The 12,171-nt window shown below is 42.2% G+C and overlaps 1 protein-coding gene across 1 annotated transcript in view; it reads left to right on the forward strand.

Annotated features, from left to right (window-relative positions):
* Nucleotides 1–12,171, forward strand: part of ACTR8 (actin related protein 8) — a 151,704-nt gene that overhangs the window by 34,130 nt on the left and 105,403 nt on the right. Inside the window, exons 4-5 of the mRNA XM_078661588.1 lie at nucleotides 1,378–1,482; nucleotides 5,655–5,828. Of these exons, the coding sequence (XP_078517714.1) occupies nucleotides 1,378–1,482; nucleotides 5,655–5,828 (279 nt within the window). The remainder of the gene's footprint in view (nucleotides 1–1,377; nucleotides 1,483–5,654; nucleotides 5,829–12,171) is intronic.

Consider the following 12,171-nt stretch of genomic DNA (forward strand, 5'->3'; position numbering starts at 1 on the left):
GCACGTGGGTAAATTATCCATGTGGCACTTCGATAGCTCAAGTAGATGGCTCAGTAAACTGCAGCCTGATCTCCAGCTTTCCAAGTGACTAAGCCTGTGACCCAGGCTTCTCTACCTTAGATCCCTCACTGCTCAGCACTCATGCTTTTAGTAGCATAGGCTTAAAGAAAGGTAGTGGATGTCCACCCATTTACTACATAAGGTAACCAAAACATATATGTTAAGCTACTACTATGGATACAATTTTCAAGTGGCAAAGTCAACTGCCCCAGATGCCATATAAACCTTTGGTTGCCACCGCATGCCAAGTGACTGCAGTTATGATTTAGAAACCTATCACCATATATTGTTTATTTTAATCCTTGCTGCCTTTTTACTGGACCTCCATTTTGAAGGGAGACATGCATAATAAACCTTCATCACTATTAAGCGTTGATGGATAATTGTCTTCTTATTGCTATGATGTAATAGCCAAAAGAACAGTGTCTAGGAGACTACACTGCAGGAAAAACACCTTGATGGCAATTGAGATATAGGGCAACATACTAATAATACTAACGGGATGCAGAGGGGCGCGGATGTACATGAACCATATTCCCCTTCCTTAAAAAATACGGAGTGCTAATTTTATCTCTCCAGTATCTGTAAAAACCGTTTGTGTAATATGAAGTCAGAAAAGTGCCTTTGTCACTGCTATATGAATTCATATAAAGCTGAGATCCAGCCAGAAATCCAGTCCTATTCACCAGCGTGCCCACCCTCAAGAAGAACATGTATCCACTATCGACACCCAGAAACAAACATGGCAATATAAAGAAATGTACTGCTAAAATAAATGCACATTATTTTAAAATGTTGGCATGGCCTCTCGCTGGGCAAATATGACACATATGTCGGACATCGACTTTCTGTTTCCGAGCTCTTTGTTGTGATGACATTGAGCTCTGGGGCTGGAAAAGCTTCATTCAAATGCACAGGGGTCCACAAAACCATGTAAGAACATCATAAAATATAATACCGCCCAACAGCAGTGGAGGGAGGACAGAAGTGACATGTATTGTGTGGACATGTCTCTGCACATTAAAGAATGCAAGCTGGGGATCAAAGTGCAGCACTTATGGGAGCTCTCCTAAAAGTCTTATCACTGCCTTAGAAGGTTTCACTTTGTGCAAATAGGACAGCTACCGCTGCAAATGAAAAATTGATTCAGGACATCAAATAGCAGACCCACAAATTAGAAACCAAATTGATAAAGGCCACCCATTGTATAGCACAACAAGCTCACCAATCAATGAAAATACACTTTTGGGTTCTAAAATATTCAGTCAATACGTTTTTATATATCTCTATTTATATGAGATTGCATTGTCTTTGCAGGCACGAGCATACAATAAGCAGATCCGTCCTGCTGTTTTAGATCACAGCTCCGCCGTGAAATGGACCAACACCTCACATCACCCAGCATTTCTTGTAGGGGAAGAGGTAAGAGCTGAAGTGTTTTTCGTATTATGAACAAGTTGGAATATGTTGTGATTGGTCTGGATGGCCCTTTGTGAAACCTCAACTGTTCATCAGAATGCTGTGCTATGACTAGGAGAATGTTAGGACAAGAGTGAGGTAGAAGCAAGGGGCGGACGTTTACAGCTGTCATCAGGTCATGTCTCTAATAAAGGAATTACTGTCTGCTCAAGAAGCTTTTTGCTCAGCGTCCGGCAACAAGATCACTTCGGAATATTATCTTCCTTTGATAAGCTTCTGTTTTAGGAGATCTGTTGTAGTGGGGCACTGAGTGCAACAATTTGCTTCAACAAACTTACTGAGGCCTCAATAAATGTTCATCATCTTCCATTGGCGACTATTTTTATGCAGATCGGGTTTTAACCTGTTATGTTGTCCAAAGATGCATGAGAATACCTTTGCAAGCAATCGTGTCTCTTTGAACTAACCATTGCTCTGATGGCGCTTTTGAGTGCCAGCTGACAGGGACCTAATTCTGATTTCTTCAGTGTCTGTTTGTATTTTGTTATGCTCGTAAAGACTTTAATCAGTTCGTGTATTGTATTGTAATTGCATTTATATAGCGCTTACTACCCCCGACGAGGCTTAAAAGCGCTTTTTCGGCGAGTAGCACGTATGAAAGCATAGAAACGTAATGCTGAAAGTTGTGATTTTGATATCATTTTAGTAATCTCAAGGTTTACTTGTGCAAATACTTGTCTGGTTTGTGTTGCTGTTATTAGGATTTATGACGTTTCATGTTTACGTTTATTGCATATCCATTGCATGTTTAACTAACTTTCCTGCAAGAGGACGAAGGGCTTGGGAATAGTCAGTCATGTATTTGCTAAATGCCCCCATATCAAGTGATATCTGCAGAGTCTCCTCTGTTCAAGAAACCTAAAGGAACGGAGGGCTTTAGGATTAGATTTTTGTTTATGATGATGCAAACTTTTTTTTATCTAGAATGTCATACCATACTTCTGCTGTTTGTAACCTCTGCAGATAACGGGTGGGCCTGTTACCCAACACTTTTGCATTATACTTATTGGCCCAAAAGTTTTGGAAGGCTGAGACAGCCTTTCCGGGTGTTTGGATAGTAGTCATCTGCATGGCTTTGTAATTACTGTGCTGCCCTGTCCATGCACTTACCTGAACACTGTGTGTGGTTTTCGCCTAATACCCTGAAAATCATTCCAGCATACTGGATGATCTCTCTACTTTTAATGTTGCTTTCATATATGGCATTTGATGAGTTTGGAAACCAGGCTCTCAAACAAGGATATGTGGTGAATGACTGAGGTGGCAGCATGATTCTGGTCGGGGCAGAAGCTTTTCTACCTCCACCATGGGGGGAGACCACCCTGTGAAAGATCAGTTCAGTTCTCATAACTGCTGGTCCCTTAGTCTCCATCAGGACTGGAAAATGTCTGAAGCGTGTGTGTGTTTTTTTGCCTGTGAGTGACTGAATATGTGAATGCCTGTTCCCCTATATGTGTGCTCCAAGAGATGGCGGTCACCTTTGTACAGAGCTGTTGATGTCCATTTCAGTAATTCCAACTTGTGTGTGCACATTCTTCTGTTCCTTTGCCCAAGTCTATTTACCTGGTGAGTAGGAGAAGACTCCAGCCCATATGCTTCGATTTAGAGGAGGTTTCTACTCTCTGAGTGAAATCCACCCCTACCTAGATGCTAAGGCAACTCACATTAAACTGGCCTCGTTGTGGACACTGGAGAGGGGTCCTAAAAACTGGCCCATGAAAAAGTGGAGAAAAGCTCCCTCCGGATGGAGGAGCTCTTTGGAACTTTCAAATGTAGCAGTTTCATTGTTTTGCTCTCAGCAGTTACTTGGTTCATGAACATCACCAGGACACACAGGAGTGTGCCTGTAGTGTGACTCTGCTCACTTTTCTTTGCACCAGTGGACCAGGAGACAGTGCTCCTCACACACTTGTAAGTTCCCGGAGCTGCTAGCAAGAAGAGTGTATGCTGATTTCAGAACTAGTGATACCCAAAGGTTTCTGGAGTTATCACTGGTTGTGAGTTGTGAGTGTGGTCCAATTTGATTTTAATCTGTTCACTCTTCAGTGGTAACGGGTAACACTGTGGATTACTGTAGGTGTCTCCATCGCCTAATTGTACCCTCCTACCTGAAAATCTCTACCAGAACAGATAGAGATTGAGCCACCAAAACATTTTTGCTTATCTTTGTGACAGTCACTTTTGTTCCCATCAGAGTTCTGAGACCATTTAGGCCATATGTGGTGGAGAGTGTCTAAACTCAAAGATAACTTGTCAGACACGATATGCACAGTTGCATGCCCCAACCATTGCCATCCAGCCAATGGTTGTGATGTGTGCCTCCCCAGTGCTTATAGATCAAGCACAGGCAGCAGTACTAGATACCCTCTGACAAAAGAACAAATACACCACATGGATCAGGATTGCAAGCTTTCGCTCTAACACAAATTAGATAGAAGTAGAAGCGGTTGACATTAAGCCAGTCCGAAGAACCCTCAGCCAACTCTAAAAGATCCCAGAAGCCCTTCAGACAACTATAGGATAGTCCACAGTAACTCCTGTTTTCTCCAAAAACACAGTGGGTCACAATGGTGCGCCCAGCCCCGGCCTGAGGTAAAGCAAGACTAATCTTGAGTGTAAAGCCCTCTTAGAGTCGTGTTTGATCTGTACGAACAGTGACGTCTCCTGCAAAGATCTTTGTAAGGGACTATCTTTTTGTTCAAGCAGAAGCTGTCTAGATTCTTAGTCACAGGTATCAGGCATAGAGCACTCCATATTGTTTTTAATTCCACTAGTGATTATGAGACACACTCCTTAGGTTATCACAGCCACCAGATGTTGGAACAATTATCACCTGACAAGAAAAACCTGTGAAAGTGACATGTCAGAGGCCCAAAACTAGCCTGTTGAGAGGAACAGATAAGTTTTAGCACAACTTACCTGATTGGTTATTGCGCAGATGAAGGCCTGCTTGTTGAGACCATGTCCTATACATGCCTACAGAAGTCAAGCATTGAATTACCAAATACTGCATTAGCTTGTATTATTAGTCTAGTGCTTCTTTAAAGTTGGAAACTACCCTACTGGATTGAAAGAGAGAGCAAAGATCCTTCAAGAGTTAGTGGCAGGAGGTAAGACCATTCTCCACCAACCCCTTCCAGAGGAGGAGGTGAGGTGTGGCACCGCACTACCTGAACCAGTAATCACCCACAAAAGATGCTGGTGGTGGCCATGCCATGCACTCTGAGGAGATCCTGGGAGTGAAAATTAAGACAGCAAGCAAGAATTCCGCCTCTTGTGGGGGCTTCTTATGCAATGAAATTAAGAGGGACAGTGAGTAGCCTGTCGCTGCTTTGGCCATCCCTCCACTCCAGTGTCAGTAGTTGGTTTGTGGAGGCCCACTTGTCATAAGGTTTGTAGAACGTTTATCCTTGTTTTTACTTCTTTAATTGAATTGAATTACCTTTTAGGATCTGAATGTAATTTGAGTAAAAACAGAATTGCTAAATAGGTGTGCACCCACCCTGGCACTGAAAGGGTTAATCATGTCTATAATTAACCACACTTCAATTTATATTCTTGCTTCAGCTGTTGGGAATTGCATTGAGAAAATTACTCTTTCTCCATACAGTTAAACACTGAAAACCGTTTCATTTTTTATGATGTATAGAACATTGTTTGATTCCTGTATGTTTTGAACATTGTGCTGTAAAAAAAAAAAAGTAAGCTAAAGAATAAAAATGAAAGACAGCAGAGCAGTCAAGTGCCAGACTTTGTTTTCATAGTCTGGCTGCCGTTGTATAACACATATTAATTTATATATGCAAAAGTAAACTTATGTGTGTATACTTATGTTAAAGAAGAATCTGCGGTAAGAGGGAACTTTCATATAATTGTTTTTTAAAGTGAAACTTGGAACTTTGGGTAGCCTAGTTTGTACATTTACACTGGCAGAATAATTCAAGTCTTTACATGTTAAGCATGCTAGTGCGAAACAGCATTTGTTAGTGATTTTTTTTTACTTTGCAGAAAATGTTCACCCATTTCGTTTTAGAACTTCTACTTTGCTGGGGTATTCTTCACAAAGAAAGATAAGTGGAATCATCATATTGTATTTATTTTTTTTCTCCTTCAAGGCATTGTATGTTAACCCGACTGACTGCTACAATATTCACTACCCAGTCCGTAGAGGCCAATTGAACCTTCACTCAGGATCAGGTGGCTCACTCACTGCAGTTCTTGCCGATCTCGAGACTATTTGGACACAGGCTATTCAGAAGCATTTGGAAATACCTTTAAAAGATTTAAAGGTAAGAATTTGTTTGCTAATACATGTTTCCGTTTTCAAAATATGTGTTTTTTTTTAACTAGTATTGTAATAAAGCAGCATGCAACAAATCTACAGATGGAAATATTCATTTGAATATTTTATGCAGAGGTGGTTCAGTACTGCCCATTTTTAATGTGACTTGTTTATGGCTTTTAGTGCATTTTGGGCTCAAGAAAAAATCTAGATTCAGGGTATTGGAATCTAACATGAACCACGGTATTGCAAGTGCCCCACAATGGTGGCCTGACTAGTGGTAGTGCATTAAAAAATATCTTGCAAAACCAATCAGACCCACACATACTGCACTTAAGTGGTTTAATAAAGATTGATTGATAGCCATTTGAATGCTGCACAGGGCCCTTACTGCTAACCCTTGGTACCCACTCATAGTAGACGCTTTACGTAAGCAGTATAACGTAGTTATTGCAAAGAGACAGAATGAAACAATTACTCCGCATTGGTACAAGTTAGCTCAAGCAGAATCTATGAAGGATTGTATGTCGTTCTGGTCTGCTGTAACTGGCAAGTGAACCCTAAACCATGCTGTGACTGACTAGTTGACACATCTCTAGTGAAGCATCGGTGGCTTATTTTTCAGAATTATTTTCTGCCACAGCAATGACCGCGCAGCCCGGTATGATTGGTAGTAAGCATCAGGGCCTACGGGTTTCATTGCCTGAAGTTGTTGACTCTGTTCAACAGAGCATTAATGAGAAGGCACCTGGGCCAGATGGGGTCCCTAAAGATCTGATAAAGTGTAACATTGAGTTTTGGAAACCGCTTTTGACTAACATTTTCAACAGCCTTGCTCTCTCCCGGTACAGAGTTCATGGACTACTTCAACCATTGTCCCAATATTTAAAAAAAGTTAACTGGCCTCATCCTAGTTGATATCACCCTATCTCACTTAATGATACATTCGTCAAAATACTAGGTAGAGTTATTTATAACAGGAGTAAGGAATGGGCACCAGAAAACGCTATTTTATATAGCTGTCAGTATGGCTTTCGAAATCGTATAGGTACAATCGAGCAATAATAATACTTAAATCTAATTATTGGCAAGTACACAATAGCTAAACAAACTCCAATGTATCTTGAATTTATAGATTTGACCTCAACATTTGACTGTGTGAACCAATCAAAGCTTTGGAGACTTCTCCTCTCCATGGGGATGGACGAACTACTTGTACATTTCTTAGTTTTCCTATACTAGAACATGAAAGCCAGAATAAGGTTTGGGACAAATGGCAAACTTTCCAATGAGATTAAAATCTTTTGAGGTGTGAGGCAAGGCTGAATTTTGGCACCCTTACTTTGTGTACTCTATATTAACAAGCGCAGCCTCTATCTAACCACTATTGCACATGATGTCCCCAAGTTGAATTGTGCTTTACTCCCTACCCTGCTATACGCTGACGATGCAGTGCTTATGGTTCGTACTCCGAAATTTCTGGGATTGCTAGTGTCCTCCTTCACTTAATTCATGGCCGATCTCGATCTTCAAACAAACTTTTCATAGTTATACATTATGGCGTGCGGCCTCAAGCGTATTCAAGTTTTCACCCTTGCGATTGATATTACCTGTTTAGAAAGACTTTGTACCTTCTCCTTGTATGAAATTGCCCCTTTTTGTCATGGTCACCCTTACCTTTTGCCATTGGTACTGATTGTTTTCAACTGCCAACCAGGTGCCAGTGCTCTTTCCCTAAAAACAAGGTAAAATGGTCTAATTATGACAATTTCACACACTTTAGCTCCTCTGTAAGTTCCTAGTAAGTGGTACCTAGGGTATGGGTGTTAAGGAGGGTCTCTAAGGCCTGCAGCATGTATTATGCCACTCTAAGGGACCCCCATACAAATTGCATGCAGCCTGCCATTGCAGACTGCTTGTCTGGTGCAAACCATGAGTTGAAACACAACATGGCACACTCACTGTGTGCCATGCTAAAGTCACTGCATGTAATTTATGTAAGATACCCCTACAGAAGGTCTTGTAGCCCTAAGGCAGGGTGCATTATATTATATGTGAGGGCATAGCTACAGGAACAGCTCTGCCCTGTACTGTCTAGTACAATTACTAGATAGTACAAGTGAACACTGAAGCCATATTAAGTATATGTACTGCTCACTGGTCATTACGAGTTCCCCAGCTACATGATGCCTTTACTGAAACCTATGGTGTTTTTGATCAAACACCTTGTCTTAATAAATCTGTACTGTTGCCAGTACTAGATTTATTGTGACTTGCCAACAGAGGGCGCCTTCAGGTGCCGCCTGTAAAACCTCCAGTATCTAATGTGCTGACTGACCGGTTTCGTCCAGCCTGCCACCACAGACCGGTTCCTGATTCCCTCAGGCAAGGACCCACATTCTCTGAGGCCAGAAACAGTAGCGGGATGGCTAGTGATTAAGCATATCAAGTCCAGGGGCTTCAATGCATTAATATACGCGCCCATCTTCCCCCAGACCTGGGATATGCCACCCCCTGTCGTGAGGCCATTTGGCACCATGACTTGTGGGAAATTAGCCGTGGAAGTAGACTTGTTGCACCTCCAGGCTAGTCACACCACTATGGTGGGCTACCTGATGTGCTGAATGAAAGTAGGGTTCCACCATCCTATTTTTGATGGTATTAGGAACTCTGGGACAGGGCTATGCCCAGTCCCCACAGGAAGTGCTCATATAGAGGGTATATTGACCCAAGGGGCTTCACTCTCCTTAATGCCCCAGAATTTAATATTTAGGTGGTCACCTGACACCAGGAACTCCGATTCTTCTGTCCGGAGAAAAAGACAAAGAAGAGCCGATGATGTGAGAACTGTTGACTAGCTGTGGACTTTGGTGCCAAACCCTGCCTGTATGCTCCTGTTCTGACATTTCCAAAGACCCAACTCGTCCTGCAGCTGTACATCCACCTGTCCAATGCGAGGTACCTGAGAAGGATAGTTTGATCAACCATCAAATATGCCGGGCGCATCAACGTGGGCGTCTTGAAACAGAAATTGATGTTCCCGGCACATTCGATGGTTGATCAAACCATCCTTCTCAGGTACCTCGCATTGGACACGCAGCTGCGGTTCTCTATATTGCAGTTGTAAACCCATGGCCCAGCTCGACAGGATAGTCTGCTCATCGAATCACTCCACCCAGTACCTGATCGATCTGTTTCCCTAATTGGACACACTGCTGCGGTCCTTTCACACGGTTTTTGGCTATATGGCATCGCACCGCCGTTCTAATTCTGCGGCTCGTTGGACCGCTTTTCCTAGTGGCCTTTCTCTACCCCCCCTGTGATAACTGGTCCCCGTTTGGCCACGCTACGTCGGTCTATTGCCAGGAACAGTTAGTGTGAGGCATAGCACCTCCCACAGCAATTTTAATAAGGCATGTAATACAATGTCCTAATGGTGATCCCACAGTTGCTTACAAGGGATCGAAACGTCGTTGACTCTCTGTACACCGTAAACACTATTTTACCTGTCATTACTCATGTGTAATGGTGTTGTGTACATTTATGCTTGTGTTATTGAATGTATGACATACAAGCATTCGTTCTGCCTTAGCCTTTGTTTTGTTTTTGTTTTATGTATACCTATTTGGATGAATGATTGTGTCCCCACTTTATTCTTTGTGAATATTTGAAATATTAAATTGATCCTGTCCGGCTGGACAGCACAAATACGGAACTTATTCGGAGTCCATATTTATCTCCCTCTGCTCTTATTGTCCTTGTTAGGGACCAGTGTGTTTAAAACATAAGAAGACTATTAGCAGCCTAGTTGTTCTTTAGAACACCCTGGTAGGCTTCAGTAGAACCAGTGTTTCCATTTTGGGCTATTTCCCGCACAAAGGGGTGATATTTTTCCCATCTGTGCAGGAAAAAAATCATTTTATGGGGACCTGGTTTTTAGGCTTCTATTTGCCCTTTAAGAGCATTTTTTGAGGCTCTGGCTCCTCCCAGTTATTAAAACTATATTTAATTTCTGTATTGCATTCAGCAGTGCTCTCACTCGTGCATTAATTTGGACAGTCTGGAGTCCAGTCCTACATTGTTTACTCAACAGAGCAAAGGAAAATATCTGCGCCTGCCACTCTTCAAGCCTCGCCCCCACCCTTAGACTTCCCGTCCATTGCAGGCGAGTAGGATTGTTATTCCAGGTCTGCAATGGTCACTTTTACAAGACCGTCACCAACAACGTACTAACAGACTTCAAGCTGTCCCCTGAGCGACTTGGGCTGTGAGAAGGGGCAGTGTATGGGACAACATTGAGTTAGGAAAAAAAAAAGAGGTTAGGTTAAAGTGGCTTAGTCCAGTTAGTTACTTATCGACTGTTATTGTTACATGCTTTGCGTATTTTTTAAATGAAACATTATCTGTACAGGCCAAGTTAGTTTTTATTCTCATATTGTCTTGTTTTGTCTGTCCAGTCTCCCTAGAGCACTCTTTCCTTCCTTCTCTCTCTATCTCCCCCTCTCTCTCTCGATCACTAACTAGCTTTACCCTGGTTCCCACTCTCATGGCCATCCTCCCCTTCACAGAGTGCCAAGAGGCACTCCCTCTCACCACTGCATTAATGTTCTGCCTTCCTGTGTGTTGAAACACAGCTGCACAATCAGAGGTGGGGGTGCTAGTGAAATGTTAAGCCGCATGCCGCTTGTCCAAATTTTCTGATCCTAAATTGAAGATGCGGGCTATTAGAGGTGGGTGAGCCAATTAACAGGGGAGCAGAGCCAAGGGTCCATGCATGAGCCGATCCCTGAAAATGTTTGCTATGTATCTGATAAACACCACAAAAAAGATGATCAAGCCTCTTCTAAATTCAAACCTGTATTTCCTTTATATGCAAAAGTTTTGACCTTAATACTTTCTATCACCGCACTGAGAGGTACTTATTAAAAGTGGTAGATTTTAAATATGAACTTAGAACCATACCTTTCCCCGGTCCCACCCCCACCCTCGTGACAGTGCCATTATTGAGCAATTAGACAAGTCAGTAGTCATGTGAACCCCCTCTGTATGTGGCGCTCATTCTTAAAAATAGTGCAACATTACCCATGCGTATCTTAAGGTGATTTCATGTGAAGTAAAAGGAAGATCCGCGAATAAAATATTTGCCTGAGATTACAAAATTAGGTTAAGCGGGAAGCCAGGTTTAAACCCTGGTTTTCTGGTTTCACTTTGTACAAACCAGCCACTAAATAGTTTTCTATTTGTCTCTCACTTAAACCTCAAATGTGAATGGTTATATTTTAACTCTTTGTCCATCAGGGTAGAGCATGGGAGGCAGATAGAAGCCACATGAAAGTTTTTTGCTCATTTTAGGCTCGATGTTACACAATGACCTTAAGCTGAGCGTTTGGCTCGAGATTTCAGTGACTTGCCCACCTCAACGGTACATGAGATCACCTTCTAACATGCCAGTCTAGCCTATGACTTTCAGGGCGTTATCTGTGCCCATATAAGAAACTACTGTTCCAAGATAAAAGTATAGTTGTAATTACCTTCATATTCGCAAACTCTTATGGGTTTAAAGGTCTGGAAGATGCCAAGCAGGTCCTACAAACTCAGACCGCTCAGGTGAGGTGCAACATAACTTTCTGAAACTGCTAAACCTCTTCTTTTGGTTTGGGGATTCAAATCTGATTTACTTCTAGCTCTAGTGCTTGGTCTAAGAGAGGAAAAGTATTTTTTGTTTGTACCAAAATCCTATGATAGATTCTCGCTCTAAAACCATTTCAGAGAGTCCTTCCTGCTATTATCATAAATCTATGAGCTCCTGGCACCTTAGCCCTCACAGATTGCAAGGCCCATATTTTTGGCAAGCTCAAGCTGACAGAGTTAAAGGTTGTAGCTGAAATATAGAGTTATACATGAAATGCATATGTTAAGGCAGCTATGGCTGAATGTAACTGCTTTCTTGGAATGGTACCTTCTTTCTTTGACATACATTTTGTTTTTACACTTAATAGTAGTTATACTTCTGGCAGTGGCAATATATATTGATGACAAACCCAAAGTTATATTTGATATTGCTAACCTGGATACAAACACACTAAAACTGGTCGGATTTATCTTGCAGTTTGATAATTCTTTCTAGTCCAATATTTACAAAAATGCTCGAGTAGGTGTTCGACTCAAGCGGCAGCCTGCTGACCTTATAGCTGTGTGACCGAATGATCCTCCCACACTCCTGAACCTTGAATCATTGACCTTACAGCCCATGCCCTCGTGGCTGCTCATCCATCTCCATCTTGCCACATGCCATGCCCAGCTATGCAGCACCTCCCCCAAGATTGACACTGGTCCGCCCCACTGCTGAA

This window comes from Lissotriton helveticus, chromosome 9, assembly GCF_964261635.1.
Source record: "Lissotriton helveticus chromosome 9, aLisHel1.1, whole genome shotgun sequence".
NCBI lineage: Eukaryota > Metazoa > Chordata > Amphibia > Caudata > Salamandridae > Lissotriton > Lissotriton helveticus.